This window comes from Hippoglossus hippoglossus, chromosome 2 (assembly GCF_009819705.1).
Source record: "Hippoglossus hippoglossus isolate fHipHip1 chromosome 2, fHipHip1.pri, whole genome shotgun sequence".
NCBI lineage: Eukaryota > Metazoa > Chordata > Actinopteri > Pleuronectiformes > Pleuronectidae > Hippoglossus > Hippoglossus hippoglossus.
This window is the reverse complement of record NC_047152.1, coordinates 10,571,840-10,587,764: the sequence shown is the minus strand read 5'-3', so window position 1 is coordinate 10,587,764 and position 15,925 is coordinate 10,571,840. Positions and strand designations below refer to the sequence as shown.

The following is a 15,925-nucleotide window of genomic DNA, read 5'->3' as shown; positions in this document are numbered from 1 at the left end:
TCGCATCTCGAGGACCTGAGGCTTTCGTGTCAACGCCGCCTCACGTCACCGATGACGGCGATTAATCCAAACCAGCAGAGCCTCAATATGGCGTCTCCCAGGGCGAGGCCTCTTCATGTGTTTAAAGTCTAAATCAAAACAGACAAACTTCTTCTCAGAATCTACTCATAAACTGAATTCACGCGGAACTTTTAAAATATGCAGCAGCTCATTGTCTTTGTGCTCGTCGGCCTTAATGTAGTTCCCACTAAACTTCCCGCTAACGCTGCGCAGCGATGAAACACGGCTTCTGCTGAGCGCGTACAGGGGGGGGTTAGCAAAGACTAATAGATGGCTGGAGCCTAAGCGGGGCCACGGCGTGCGCCCAGGGGGCTGGGGGGGCCGGGGGGGGGGGCCCACGGAATCAGGTAAATGCGCCTCTTGAACTCTCGTGAGCGCTCGCCTTTTGTTCTTCCTGTGGCGGCAGAACAATGGGGCTGTCTCGGTGATGGAATAAGCCTGCGCGGTCAATCCCCCGGTCAGGACGCCGGGGCCGGGCTGACTGGCCGGAGCCCGGGGCCCGGGGCCCGCAGAGGGAACCTCAGCCTGGACGACAGGTTCCACATGTCTGAACTAGAACCTCAGAGACATAAACTCTGGAACACGTCGTTTATTCCTGTTTTACCAGGATTTTAATAAATCCACTGGATCTTAGCCAAAGAAAACTTTGACTAAACAAACACTAATTTGTGTTAAAGACTAAATATAACTTTGTCCGGCTCACAGTTAGTTTCAGTGAAAGGTGATTTGGTTCCTTCTTATTAGAAGGAGGGAAAGAAGGAGATGGATAAAACCAAAGAACTAAAAAAACATTTAAATAAATTGATAGATCATTGAAAAATACATAAAGAAATAGAGATATAAAATATAGAGACAAAGGTAAACTGAACACATAGAAATAAAAAGAATAGATAAGACACAAACAGCTAAAGATTGAAACTCTTCTGTGAAGCTCTCGACAGAATGAAGGTGAACAGCTGCAGCTCGGAGACTCTGAACTTCAGGTGTTTTTCTTTTATTAAACTGGGTCGGATCAAATAAAAAGGAGGATTTTTCCATGACAACACTCACAGAACACGGAACAAACAACAGACGAGTTTTATGAACAAACTGATGGAATTCAAACTGAAATACTGTAAAACGAGTGAAGACGAGAGGATCGGCTGCTTTTCACTGAAATAACCTGAATTTCTTTTCTTTATAACAAGTCGTTTGAAGTTCTGTGAAGTTACGAGATGAACTGATGACGATGAAACGATCGGTCCAGTTCGTGGGTTTCACAGAAGTTTATCTTGTAAATTGTTGATAATCAAACATCTGAGGTCTTGAAATCCTGCGGTTTGTCGGATTCTCAGTCTTTTGTTTGAGAAGCTGCAGCTTATTATGAGAGAACACGAGGATTCAGAGACGTTCTCACGGTATCACGTCTCCTCCCAAACCGAACGCCGCTCAGACGCCGCTCGCCACTGACAGAAAACGATGGCGTCGTGGAAACGAAGCTGAAGGAATCCAGCCTCGTCCCCTCAGGCCTCGGTGGCGCTGCGCCGAGCGAGAGCCAAATAAACGGGTCTATTTCTGAGTGCGTTCGGGGAGCAGGGCCCGTCTGTCACGCTGTCAGGGTGCAGAGTGAGAGGAATGGGCCTGGAATGCTGACTCACTCAGGGCCCGGGCCCCCGGGAGCCCCGGGAGGCCCCGGCCTCCTCCCCTCCCGACGCTCAGCCCAGAGCAGATAATGATCCGTGGCCCTGACCCCCGCTGCGAAAGTCCCAGGTCACCCGGCAAGATTCCCCCGACAGCGTGTGTGTGTGTGTGTGTGTGTGTGTGTGTGTGTCTGTGTGTGTGTGTGTGAGACTGGGGAAGAATTTTAATGCAGTCCAGAGATCAGGTGGCTCACCTCTCCCTCCTCTCTCCGGCTTTTCCTTCTTCTCGTCTTCATCCGGCAGCTCGACACCAGGTTACAATTAACGGATCTGAGCTCTGCAGCGAGGGCGAGCGAGGGAGGACACAATGACGGAGCTGTAGAGAGAGAGGGAGGGAGGGAGGGAGGGAGGGAGGGAGGGAGAGAGGGTGAGGCGATGCCCTCATGGAGCTTTTCCAAAATAAAAACCTGAGAAAAATGTTAACAAGAACCATGACTCCATAAAAGAGTGAGAGAGGCCGACGGCTGCGTTTACACGGCGCTGAACAAAGACACGACATCTTCGGTGGTTTCGTGTTATCGCAGCAGCTAATTAGTTCGGATGTTTCTGGTAAAAAGTTCCCACATCCGAGAAGAATCCAGGAAAGAGGAACAGGCTGCGCTGGAGAATAAAAAGCATCAGAGCGACGCACGATGAAAACACACAGAGCTCGTTAAAGCTAAATTAGAACCAGAACCGGAGCTCCGTCGTTTCAGGACGCAGACACAGCGCAGCGGGAGGACTAAACATGAGGTCGGCCCCCTGGTGGCCGGCAGCAGTGTGTCATGAACACAGCCTCCACCATGTTAGCAGATGGGACACGGACCAATCCAAAAAATACAGTTATCATCTGTTAAAATGGCCTTTTTTCTATTTTCAATATATAATATACACCAAGCTCATCCACTCTCTGTGTTCTGAGCTTGGTGGAGCTGCAGCCAGGACGTGCCTAGCTTAGCTTAGCTTAGCATAACAACTGGGAACAAGGCTGCAAAATGCACTAAGCTGATGGAAACTGCAGCATGTGGCTAAACTTGAATTGCATTGTTTTCCCGTAATGTTCTCACCTCCGTGGATCAGACAGACGCAGGTCAACAAGGCTGCGTCTCCAACCTTAAAACAAGCAGAACAAGAGTCTCAGTTTGGAGAATAATAAACAACAAATCAAGAATCAGACGTTTACAGTGGACTCGTCTGTACGTCTGTCCTCTGAGAGTGTGTCAGCAGCTCCTGTGTGGACGGGAAGAGGAAGAGGAAAGAGCAGGAAGCTGTTCCCAGCGCTGTCAGTCCTGGTTTGAGTGGGAGCAGCAGCTTCCCTCCACCGTCCATCATGCCGTCTAGTTCAAAGCGTGTGTAGCTGCAGGTCTTTGTCAAAAGCCCGGTTGGATATCTTTTATGTTCAAGATGTAGGATTTCTTAGGACGACTTTGATTATTCATTTATTCCACTTCTCTCGTGTGATAGTGCCAATATCTTTACACGAAAGTGCTCAGCTACTCTGAAACTCATGTTGCTCCCTCCCTCCTTCTCCCGCCCGTCTAACTCCCTTCTTCTGTGCTTGTCTCTCCTCGCAGCCCCCCACCACATGTTCCCCACCTTCCACACGCCGATCCCGATCGACATGCGCCACCACGAGGGACGCTACCACTACGAGCCGCACGCTCTGCACGCCATGCACGGGTAGGTGGACATTCTTTATCCTGTCGGGTGAATCACAGTTTTCTGCAAATGGTTGTTTCACATTCAGTCACAGACGTGGTTTTAACTGCGAGCGCGAGTTCTCTGACGAGAGCCGAGCGTTTGCCAAGTTCAGTATGAAAAGCAGATGACAACACGCTGACGTCCAAAGTGAATAATCAATGCTGGTTCGAAAGTTCCCCCCCCCACGCCCCTGGTTGATTATGTGGGCAAGCCTCCGACCATCTGGGGATCAAACCCCCGGGATGCACCGAGGAGTCTGAAGTTGCTTTAGAAGCTGAGGTGCCACTGAGCAAAGCAGTTTAGCAAAGAAAGTGTGAGAATTGTGAGCATGAGAAAGAGGAAGACACACTTTGACTTATCGTTACAGACGAGTTAGATGTTAAAACTTAACAGGATCTTCTCAAGCTCTGCAGCAAACACGTGGCCCTGGCGTGAGAGCAAATCCAAAATATGGAAACTGATGATTTAATCTAGAATATTCTGCAAATAAACCTTTAAATAAATGATGATTATGGGTAAAAAAAGAAGAATACTTCCTCCTAAGATGTAGAAACATAAAACACATCTCGAGCTGAAGATTAAAAACTTCTGCTCCTGAGTTACTTTCTGCTCCTGAGTAAATAAAGAGGTGAAATAAATAACCGCGTCTCGGTGACTCGCTCCATTAGCAGCCGTGTGCCGGGCCGGATCCATCACCGATGACATAATACACCTCTTGATATTCATTAATGGCTTGTTGTGGGGACTAATCTGTGTGGTGCAGCCGCGCTGCCCCCGAGCTAGTGCGGTAATTAAACTCCCGGTGTATAGAGGTCACGGTGCAGGCTGCGGCGCCGGTGTGAGTCCAGCTTCAACCTGCTGCGGGTTCAGAGACGCCATCCCATTATAAAGAAACATAAAGAGAACAGGGCTCGATACACGACTCACACATTTGTTATTCCTGAAGCTTTCATCTGGTGGAAAATCCACTTCTTCTTTTATTCAAACGCCGACCCTGAAGGAGGGTTTACAGAACAACGTGCAATTTACAGAACTAATATATATATTGTTCCCTTTCTTATGATTTACTGGAGCTTTGATTATATCACAGGATTTATATTTGTGGTTAAACCTGAGTTTTTGGACGTAGAGTCGGTTATTAGCTGCTGATGAGGATGTTCGATACGACTGAAAGCTTCAGAGTCAAAGCTACAGATGCTTTTTGTTAGTAAGTAAAGACTCATCTGGAAAGTTTTATTAAAATGCTCATAAATATGGAGAAATGAGACTTTTGTGATAGAACATGTTGATGTTCGAAAGCAAAGTGCTGTTATCTTTCAAAAGTTAGTTTTTTAAAGCATATCCAAACAGATTATTAGATATATATATTTATATACATGTGTGAGCAGAGTCGCTGCACGTTTCAAACTGAGCGACGAGGCTCCTGCTGCAGTTCAAAGTTACTTTATCACCAGAGGAAAAACTGGCGCCCGGACAAAAAAAGTCAATAGAATTCTCCAAATAGTGTCTTACATTTAAATTCACAGATTTGATGGTGATGCATACTTTGCGCCTGGCGGAAGCAGAGCCATTCATCACGCCGGCTGGGAGAGTGCAGGGCGGGGAGGGGGGGGGGGGGGCGGCTGTCTGCGGACTCGGCCACCTTGATTAATGTGATTTGATCTTGACAGTGGACCCCTAATTCATCAAGACCTTGATCTAGCTGTCGCTCCCCCCTGCCTGTGCCAAATTCACCTAATTACGGGAACATTGCGCAGCAAATTAAGTGCGGTGTCATTTGTCGCCTGGCGCGGCACTTTGTTATCCACCCGTGGCAGCGTGTCAGAGGTCCCCTGCTTGATTGTCTAACATGACACCTCCACGCCGTCCCCTTTATCATTGTTTGCATATACCGTAATGAGAGCGCTGCTTATTTTGTCAAGCCTGTCATAAAGAGCAGCCGAGGGGAAGCCTCTTTTCTCTTCTTCTGCCGGATACCGGGGACGGGTTTTCTCCCCTCGCCGTCGCCGGGAGCTGACAGCGAGGCGAGGAAGTTACAGGAAGAGGAACAACTTCCTGCTCGGTCGACGGAGCGAGGACGGGACGGGGACGGGATCGGTCGCAGGCCTGGACACAAGAGTCCTGAAACCTTTTCTAGTGTCGTAGATGAAACTCTAGACCTTCAGGAGACAGATGGAGGAATCTCTTTACTCCTGTGTTTTTCGTGTTTGTCTCTTTGCTCCAGTGTTTGGAATTAAACGTAAAACATTAAACGTAGCTCCAGGGCCGTCAGTTCTTCATGAAGGTCAAAGAAAGAACATTTACCTTGAATACAAACAGTTGTATGAAGTCTCCTCTGTCCTCAGCGTTTCACTTTGAGCTCTTCACAAACTGCAGAGTCATCGGTGTGCAGCTCCCTGCAGAGAAGTTCAAACACAAGTAGAAACACTTCTGAGAACTTTGCTGTTAAAGCTTCAAACCCTGAGGAGCCGGTCAACAGAGAAACAACAGCAGCTCCACTTTTAACATCTTAACAACATCTTGTAACATCTACCACCAAGTCAGAGAGGTGCCTCAAGTCTTTCTGTGGTTTGCTTCATGCTCATCGGATTAAACGCACATTTACACAGTTTCTACACAATCTGCTTGTGTGAGTAGATGAAATATCTGAGCTCTTCATCTATCGTCTGAATATGAATTCAGCTCTTGGGGCAATAGCCAATATTTGGGGGCTTCTGGTGCAGACACAGATATGAGGGTTAATACTCTGTTCACCATTTAGACTAGTTTCTGCTTTTTGTGAACGTAGACGTTTGCAGATGAAGTTCTCTGACATCACGAGCTGCTGCTTTGGACTGAATCTCTGACACGTCGGCTCTGAAATAAAAAGAGACCGGGAGCGAACAGATCTGTGGACGTCAGAGAGCCGACGCCGCTTGTGAAGCTCCCTCTCCAAATCAAAAAGAAGCGTGTTTCAGATCCGGTGTGGAAGGTGGCATGAAAAATTCAGACCGTGTTAAAGAAGTTCTTCTGCGTCCGGCTCCGAGGACGAGATGATGAAATGACTTTTTTAAAAGGAGGCCATGATTTGCGGCGCTGTGATCTGTTTGTTTGTATGTAGGTCATTTCTTCCTCTGCAGGAGGGAGGGGGGCGTTCGGGGGTTTCGTGGATGTGGTGAGGAGGGGGGGGTGGGATGAGGGGGGGTGGTGCCTGTTAAGTTTGAGGCGTCCGCTTCACGCAGTCGACTCATAAACCAACAGTGGGAGTTTATTCAGCCGCGCACCGGACGGCGTGATTTATCTAAATCAGAGCGCTCCCTGAGCCCCGACACCGGAGACGAGAGTCACTGTCACACTGTAATTCATCTCTGGTGTCTCACACACACACACACACACACACACAACACACACAGAGACACACACACACAGACACACACACACACAAAGAGGCAAGACGCGCACAGCTCGCACAAACAAAGAGAAACACACCTCATATGTATGTAGGAGAACATTGTTCAGTCTCACATCCACTCCTCAGATAAAACTTTCACTAAACCATTAAACAGTTATTTACATTAAATATTTTCTATAATTAATAGTTCAAACTGAAAAACCTTAAAATAAAAAAGGCAAATGAATCAGTAATTTAAAAAAACCTTCCTTGAAATAATTTCAATAGCTGCAGAGATATTCACAGAAAGTTGTAACCGAGGATCTTCGTGTTTCTCTGAGTGTTTGAATCATAAAGTCGTTCACCTCATTAAAAACAAAATGCTAACATCTGGAAGGAGGAGGAGGGAGAACAGGTCCAGAGGTGTGAGAGACGTCAGGACTGAGTCACTCTAAACACGCTCACACTTTAAAGGGTGAAGTCATCAGATCCTGTGTTGTTCTACGAGGATCTTTCAGGTTTGGATCAACGATAAGATAAATAGAAGATCAGAGACAGAAACAAATAACGTGAGAAAATAACTTTGATTCTCAACGTGTGAGCGTGTGAATCCACTCCCCCCCCCCCACCCCGGCTCCTCCCGTTTCATCCCGCTGCCCGGCGCCGCACCGCGACACGCTCCGAGGGTCGAGCATTGTGTCGGCCCTGGAAGCTGCGTCGGACCCCGGACCCCTCTCTGAGAATCTGAACATTACACGACTCCATCACTTCCTGAAGGGCAGCGTCTCCTTTGTGCTCCCGAACAAAGCTGTAAAGAAATATTCATGTTCTCCACACGAGGCGGAGCGGCTCGTTATCACGAAACACAAAGTGGAGACGGCGTTCACCTGCAGGCGGTTACACCGCGAGAGCATCCATTATTAAAAACACTCGGAGAAACTGTCTGATTATTGTTTCAGGGGGAAAAACACGTCTTTATCTTCTCTGCTCAGACAAAGAGAAACTTGTGATGAAATCCAACATCGACGGCTGAGAAATAAAACCTTGGATGATGAAGTTTATATTTAAAGATGAAACCAAGTCTGAGGCAGAAGTGATTTGTTGATCTGAGGATTTATGATCTGAAAAATCTGAGGAATTAACTTTAATCACAAAAAAAACCCTGAAATCTCTTGAAATCTGAGAAAACTGAAAAGATTGAATCGTCTTTAAAGTCGTATTTTATGAAAATATTAGAACATGGTCAATAAACCAAACAATCACAGAATGTGTGTGACGTCACAAAGTGTCTGATGAGTCACCGGCGCTCGTCAACACGTCTCCGTCTCATCTTCCAACAAAAGTGATCTCGTGATCCAGCCTGAACTTTTCTCTTCAGACGAGCCAACACGATAAACGACACCCACAACGCCCCGTGGTTACTCGCCACACGAACCCCCCCCCCACGCTCCTCTCTTGTCAACTCATCCCCGTGACCCCGACCTCACCCCTTCCTCTGACGCCGGCAGATCAAACGCTCGCCAGCGGAACCGTGTTAGACGTGATCTCACACTCTGTGTACACGGCGAGGCGGAGCTGGGAGGATCAGGTTGGAGGATGGATTACTGAAGACGCTCGCCGGAGGTGGGGGGGGGGGGGGGGGTCGAGTCAGAGCGAGACTCACCCTGACGCCACACAGGAAGTGAGGTCGTCAGCGAAGCCGATTCAATGACACACAGAACAGAAGCGTTTGATGAATCTGACGAGAAATAGAATATGAAAATGTGTGAGGCCCAGTGTGTTGCTCAAGGGCACCTGGGCACGTTGTGATGTTACAGCAGCTTTAACGCATCATCATGTCTCTCTCTCTCTCTCCTGCAGCCCGGTGGGTTTGACCGGCAGCCCCGTCATCTCCGACATCTCCCTCATCCGCCTCTCGCCCGGCGCCGTGGCGACCGGCGACTCCCCGTTCAGCCCGCCCCACCCGTACGTCAACCCCCACATGGAGCACTACCTGCGCTCCGTGCACGGCAGCCCCACGCTGTCCATGATCGCCGCCGCCAGAGGACTCAGCCCGGCCGACCGTAAGTACCACCGGTGTTTTTCTCTGTGACACAAAGAATCTCTGACTCTAAAGTTTCTTTAGTGGATCCTTCAAAGTAAAACTGTGTAGAAAAGCTTTGTGAGCAGCTCAACCTAAGAATTATTGTTTTATTTATATATAATTAGAGAAAAGTAAGAAATACATAGATTCATTCATTACACTCCATAGATTGTATTTATCGTAATTTTATTATTCTTGCATGTTTTTTAACCTCTTCAGGATTTTAATAATAATCCATTTTCAAGCGTCTTTTCTATAAATGTGTTTTAATATTTTCACAGCTTTTGTTTAAAGACTCATTTAAGAGTAAAGATAATTATTGTGACCCACTCGCAGCAGTTTGTGTTTTTAAATCAGAGTTTTCTGTTTTCTACTCGAACACATGAATCAGATGTGGACCTTTTCTCCCACGTGTTTAAATCCACGAGGAGACAAATGAAAGAAAATCTGATAAAAGAAACAACAGTGCTGTTAATACTCTGCCCCCCCCCCCCACCCCCCCCCAATCCAAATTCACCAGGACGTGATGACAACCCTTTCCTCAGCGGTGACTTACAATAACAGATTGGAGCGCGGCGGCGGGACGGAGTATAAATCTTCTGTTACAGTCTGTCAGCGCTAATGTGGCGGCGCTTTTAAACTTAAATAAGCGTCTGAGATCCGGCCGCGATAACGCAGCGCCCAAAGCAGAAGGGACGGAGCGGGGGGGGGGGGGGGATGCAAATAGCTCGATGAAAGACGGGAAGTTGGGTTTGGGGAAATGGAGGCCGTCGGGTTTTCAGGCGACTTCTCCCACGTGACGCCACCTTCACCTGGTTCAGCTTCTCCAATCAGCACTGGTTTAAACTGTTAAAGTGTTTTTCTCTCACTTTATCCTCCAGCGGCTTTTTAAAGGAATAGAATTCTGCTTGTTTTATTGTGGGACTGAGGGGAACAGTGGGGGGGATGGGGGGGGGTGGGGTGACGCCTACATGGGCCGTTGCACATCAGTGGCCCCGCCCCCCCGGCCCCTCACTCCATTCAGGCAGATTCTCAGCGTGAGGTGGGAGGGAGCAGGAATTCACCCCCTTGTTCTCCCTCGTCTTCTTCACTTCATCCTTCCTTCTCTCCTCCCTCCTCCCCCCTTCTCCCCCCCAGTGGCCCACGAGCATCTGAAGGAGCGCGGGCTGTTCGGCCTCCCCCCTCCTCCTCCGGGGGCCAGCCCGGCAGAGTACTACCACCTGATGGCGAGCCACCGCAGCCCCTACAGCGAGCTGCTCATGCACGGGGCCGGGGCCGCGGCGGGGGCCCACCTGTCCGACTACATCACCCCCATCGACGGTGAGTAACCGCTTCCAACACGGGGGGGGGGGGGATGATATTACACATTTACTGCTTCATGAAACCAAGTAAGTTTGGTTTAATTAATTGATTCATAATAGAAATGGGCTGAGACTGACTCGTCTTTGGTCGACGGTGGTTAAACGCAGCATTAAGGTCAAACTAAAAACTGATTCGTCAGATATTAAGTATGAAACTGAAGCAGGGAGATAGAGCTGCTCCCTCCTGGTGTGCGAGCCTCAGGTCAGTTTCATGCCCGAGCAGCAGAGAAGCCCACCAGGGGGGCGGGGGGGGTCCAGGTCCGCTGGTTAGAGTCCGGGCCACGTCTCCGTGTCCGGCGAGCGGCTTTGACACTGATTAAGCAGAATGAAAGTCCTGCTTCAGGTGGATGATGAAACAAAGATCACAGCGGAGGCGTATAAATAAAAAACGCCTTGTATACATTTTTCATGTCAAACTACTTCAAACGGCCGAGGGCCTTCAGGTGCCGCGCTGCACTTCTCCCCCCCCCCCCCCCCCCCCGCCGAGCCTCCGCCAGCACGTTTCCATAAACACCCAGGACTTATTGTGTCGCGCTGACATTTCCAGTGCACGCCACCGCCGGGCACGTGAGGTCGCGGCAGGTATACTTAACGTAATGAATGCCTGCTTTGATGCGGCGCTTTGCTCCGCACCTTAAAAGGGTGCGAGAGGGAGAGCGGTGGCGAAGGGGAAGTCCCGATGACGAAGAGCGTCGCCCGCCTGTGACTCCACATCATCTCTATTCCTCATCATAATGTAAATATCATAAATCAACAGGATGAAAACTACAGATATATCTGGACATTTCACTTCTTCTCATCCATTTTCTGGACGTTCAACCAGTCGAGGAATCCATCAGTCTTGTGCAGAGTTTGTTTTCTAACCCTGGACCACGTGCACGCCGCCCCGTGTCCGAGCGCTCGGGGTTAAACTCTCCCCTGCAGGCTCGGCTCACACAGCCCAGCGCTGTGAATGAGCCGGCTGTGTTGTGGTGTCGGAGGCCAAACGGCTGAGAGCGCCGGCCGGCTGCCAGCAGCGTGAAGCCCGACCTCACTAAAGCCGTCACAGCTCAGTTTCCAGACGTCCCCGAACACTGAGCAGGCGCCGAGGCCAAAACAAACGGAGAGAACGTTTGGCTTCCTCTCGCCAAAAAGCCGACGTTAGGTAATTTAGTGAAGCTGCTGCGAGGGAGCGAGCAGGAAGAACCTCTCAGCTGCCAAGTGCAGTGTGTGTTCGGTGATTTGAACCCGAGGATTAAGGCGAGAAATAACATTTTCACTCTCAAACGTCCAGAGACGAGGAAGCAAGGTGGTTGATGAAAAAGGCAAATACACAACAGACATTTATAGCTGCTGACTTACGACCTGAAATGTTGTTTAAGATTCCATGAGAACAAATCCCCTCATTTCCCACAGACTTTTAATAAAAGAAGAATCTCCACTTCCTCATTGTTCACAAATGTAAAAACAAAATTGTGAGCGATGGATCAAACCAAACAGAGGAAACGTGGTCGAGGAGGATTGAGTCTGGCTGCAATCTGCATCCTGACCACAAGAGGCCACTAAATCCTACACACTGACCTGATATATGTCGTATGTGTAGAATCAAGTTTTGTTAGAATAAAATAAATCAGGCGACTACGTTTGGTAAATAAAAGTTAGTAACTCGGCTGTCCTCGACTTCCTGTCCCACATCTGTCCTCGACTTCCTGTCCCACATCTGTCCTAACCAACATGTCCGACTTGGTCGTTAAGGACGGGGGCTCAGAGGTTGTGTGTCTTGAGTCCAACATGTGTTGTCTGTGTAGAAGAGACGGTGGGGGGGGGGGGGGGGTCTTTATCTTGGGACATATGGAATTTGAATGATAATCCACAGAAGAGAAAAACATCTTGTTTCCTCGCGGGACGTCTGCGCTCAGAAGACATTACCGTCTGTGGGACTGGTGCCGTGGGACGCTAATTTGCACATTTAACCAGGTAGAGTGGAGACGGGGCTCGGTTTGATGCTGACGGCGGCGGCGGCGGCGGGGGACAGGCGGGTGGTGGCTGATGTTGGGGGCGGGGGCGGGGGGGGCAGGTGTAGAGGATCAGGTGTTTTTTTATTTGAAAGCTGATTGGATGAAGCCGTTCAGGACTGGCAGACGTATTCATCTCTGTTACTTCCTCTCACCTCTGGGGAGATGTGTTTATTAATGTGCCACTTCCCCTGATAAATGGACCAATGGAAAAGCCTGGGTCGACCCCCCCCCCCCCCCCCCCGCCAGCGCCACTATTGTAATTTATAGCAGCAGCCGCCACTGGGAGGCCTGGATGGGACGGAGAAGAGTGTGTGTGGAGTGATTTAGACTGAGTGTGTGTGTGTGTGTGTTCAGTGTGTGAGTGTGTGTTCGGTGTGTGTGTGTGTGTGTGTGTGTGTGTGTGTGTGTGTGTGTCTCTCCACTGTGGTCTGTGTGTAACTGAACTGAGAGCAATCGGACGGTTTCAGGTTCAAACGAAGTCACAGCTGCTTTTCGGAAACAGAAACTCTCTCAGTCAAAGAGCTTTTAAAAAGGAAAACACCAGCGTTTCTAGTTTTGTGCCTGAAAACACTCGACGGACTAAATGTTTTCCAAAGCAGCAAAACAAAGACCGAGGAGGAAGCAGGACGGCTTTAGATTGAGAGACGATCATTCTACCAGCTGCACAGAACAGAAAACACATTACAACGTCTTAATTATCAAGGAAACAAGACAAAGGATTGAGTATTAATTGGCAAAAACCAACAATTCTGCTAATAGATTATCGGTTTATTTTACTTATTGAGCAAAAACACAAACTCCAGCTTCTCAAACGAGAGGATTTGCTGCTTTTCTTTGTTTCGCATCATTTTAAACTCGAAACAGAAGATTTCCACACGTCTCATTCAGGAGTTCTGAGTGTTTCTGGATCTTTTCTAGAATAACTGATCAGTTTGGAGCCTTGGAACCGTTCCATCGCTGGAAGAAGAATTTCCATCTCAGAGCTGAGGATCGATCCCGTCGCTCTGCATACGTTTCCTCGCAGTGAAATCAATCGTGTGTAAATTGCCCTCATTTAACACGGTGAAGTCCGACCCACCGGCCGATGCTTATCGGAGGAGATTCTGGGGCATTATCGTGGGAGATTGATTAGTTATGTCTGGATCTTAATGGGGTCGCACATGTGGGCAGATGTCAGACACAGATCCACCGAGTTTCACACGTTTAAGGAGTAAAAACAAACTCAACTGTTGGGTCCAGTGCATCATCTTGCTCAAGGGCGAAAGGAAGAGGGTTTGAAGGTCGGGTGCTTAATGTGGAAGAATTGTTTTTAAACTTAAAACTTCTTGTTTTTCTTAGAATACAGATTTAAATTCTCTCAGCTCTCGTTCAGCGACCAGCTTTGTTCTTCTTTGTCAAAATCCTAATTCTGAATCTAAGGACTTTTACAGATGTTCACTTGTTTGCTGAGATTTAAATGAAAACAGCTGCTTATCTTATCTTATCTTATATTAACTTATCTTATCTCACCGACTGGGAGCAGGAGTTAAGTTTGAAATGTGTGTCACTGGGCCGTGTTCCGACCTGAAGCTGCTGTGACTCCAGACTTCAGAGTATTTAACAACATCCTCTCCGCCTCCATCACCCTGAACAAACTGTTTACTGTATTCGCTGGGAATCAATCTTCAGCACTTATTGATAGGCTCGTCCCGTGTCCGTGGGGTTGCAGCGTCGCGGCGAGGCTGCGGCGGCATCAATCACGCCGCTCCCGGCTGGAGCGAGCGCTCTCCCTCCTCAACGCTTTATCCTGAAATAGCCCGAGCGAGGGGACGCGGGCCGACGGGAGGAAGGAGGGAGACGAGTGGCCGTTTAGATTTCAGGAATCATTCTTTAGGACTGAGAGTCTGATGTGATCAGGTTTAATACTCAGCAGGAGGCTTCTGGAGGGAGGAGGCAGGAAATCAAGTGAAGCCACACGACGCCGATCCTTCAATTAAAAAGTTTTATGACTCTGATCTCAGAGAACTGTGTTATCGTATAGTTCTTCAAACCCCCAGAGTGACCTTTGAACTCACCTGCGTCCACAGTGTCCCGGTTCTCCAGCCCCAGACTGACGCCCCGGCTGAGCAGGAAGAGAGCTCTGTCCATCTCGCCGCTGTCAGACGCCAGCATCGACCTGCAGACGATGATCCGCACCTCGCCCAACTCCCTGGTGGCGTACATCAACAACTCTCGCTCCAGCTCGGCGGCCAGCAGCTCGTACGGTCACCTGTCGGTGGGAGGACTCAGGTAACTCACCTGCAGACGCAGCATCAACCCACACGCTTAGAAATGATGATCTGAACCTCATCGCCATGTTTTCTCCTCGCAGTCCGTCCTTCCCCTTCCCTCATCCCATCAACCCCATGGCCTACCAGCACCTCCTCTCCCAGCAGCGAGGCCTCAGCGCCTTCGGACACACTCCGCCCCTCATCCAGCCGCCGCCCGCCTTCTCCAGCCGCCAGCCGGGCCTGGGCCTGTCCTCGCTGTCGGCGTCCGTCCACCACAACGACCTGATGTCAAAGGTAAACACGTGAATGAGAGATCAGATTCTTTTTAAATCGTTAGCATTAAAGTCATTAAAACATTATTATTCTTTCTCTGTACAATCCTCAGAACCACGGCAGCGACTCGGCCGTCAGCAGCACGGTCGACCCCATGATCACCAAGAGGTCAAAGGTCAAGAGCGAGGCAGAGGGACTGAGGCCTTTGTCCCCGTGTTCCCCGGTAAGAGAACTCACAACCACCCGGTCTGTGCAGCGTCTCTAAAGCTCGACTCTCTGAGGAAGCAGAGACAGTTTGTTAAAGTTAAAACTCTTTAGCATCACGTGTGTAAAGAATCAGTTTCTCTCTGTGACGAGCTCCTGTGCGTTTTAACGTCTTTATTTCGTGCTGTAGTTTGAGTCCCGCCCCGTGGCCCCAGGGAGCCCCCCCCCCCCGACCCCCTTGTAAAATATGTCTGAGATAAAGAAAAAGTCCACATGATAAGAGCTTTGCATCCATTCATTTGGGGCCCCCCCCCCCCCCCTCTCCACTGTAAACTGTGCCACGGCACTTCATTTTCATGAAATATTGGCCGAGCTTTATTGTCATCTGAGGAGCCTTTTTCTCTTCCTTTGACAAATCTGCGGCTGCTCTCCGGTAGCGAGGCAGGTCCGGGCTTGATGCATGGGGACGGCGGAGCGCGGCGGCGTCTGGGGGCCGGCAGAATTGATGAAGATAGTGTGTGTGTGGGGCAGCGACAAACATGCTGCAGTCAGCATGTTGTGTATAAGAGTGTGTGTGTGTGTGTGTGTGTGTGTGTGTGTGTGTGTGTGTGTGTGTGTGTGTGTGTGTGTGTGTGTGTGTGTGTGGAGGCGTACGGGAACCGGGCTGGGACGAGCCATGTGTCAGATTCCTAAAACATGCACGTGCACTTTTTAACAACCGTCTCCCTGAGGACAAGCGGAGGTTTGGACATGAGCACGTTTTAAAAACCAGCAGATTTCAGTCGTCGCAGAATTTTATTCTGGAAAGAAAGAGAGGACTTTTTAGGAAGTTGGGACGTTTGTGGGAAAGTAATAAAAGTGAAAAGTCAGGACAGAATCTGGGAAATGAATCAGGACTTAAATTATTTAAAAGAGCAAACTTTCAAAGTTCGGTTATTTTACAAAAAGACATTTTGGAAAGTTCTGACT

The 15,925-nt window shown here is 49.0% G+C and overlaps 1 protein-coding gene and 1 long non-coding RNA gene across 6 annotated transcripts in view; one reads left to right on the top strand and one right to left on the bottom strand.

Annotated features, from left to right (window-relative positions):
• Positions 1-15,925, bottom strand: part of LOC117778006 — a 66,538-nt gene that overhangs the window by 29,151 nt on the left and 21,462 nt on the right. For both annotated transcript variants that reach the window (XR_004616714.1, XR_004616712.1), the window contains exon 3: positions 1,934-2,055. This is a non-coding gene — a long non-coding RNA (uncharacterized LOC117778006). The remainder of the gene's footprint in view (positions 1-1,933; positions 2,056-15,925) is intronic.
• The window catches only part of LOC117777991 (zinc finger protein GLI2-like), a 51,425-nt gene that overhangs the window by 25,842 nt on the left and 9,658 nt on the right, over positions 1-15,925 (top strand). For all 4 annotated transcript variants that reach the window (XM_034613162.1, XM_034613133.1, XM_034613154.1 and 1 more), the window contains 6 exons: positions 3,293-3,398; positions 8,650-8,852; positions 10,010-10,192; positions 14,297-14,498; positions 14,581-14,773; positions 14,865-14,975. In XM_034613162.1, the coding sequence (XP_034469053.1) occupies positions 3,293-3,398; positions 8,650-8,852; positions 10,010-10,192; positions 14,297-14,498; positions 14,581-14,773; positions 14,865-14,975 (998 nt within the window). The remainder of the gene's footprint in view (positions 1-3,292; positions 3,399-8,649; positions 8,853-10,009; positions 10,193-14,296; positions 14,499-14,580; positions 14,774-14,864; positions 14,976-15,925) is intronic.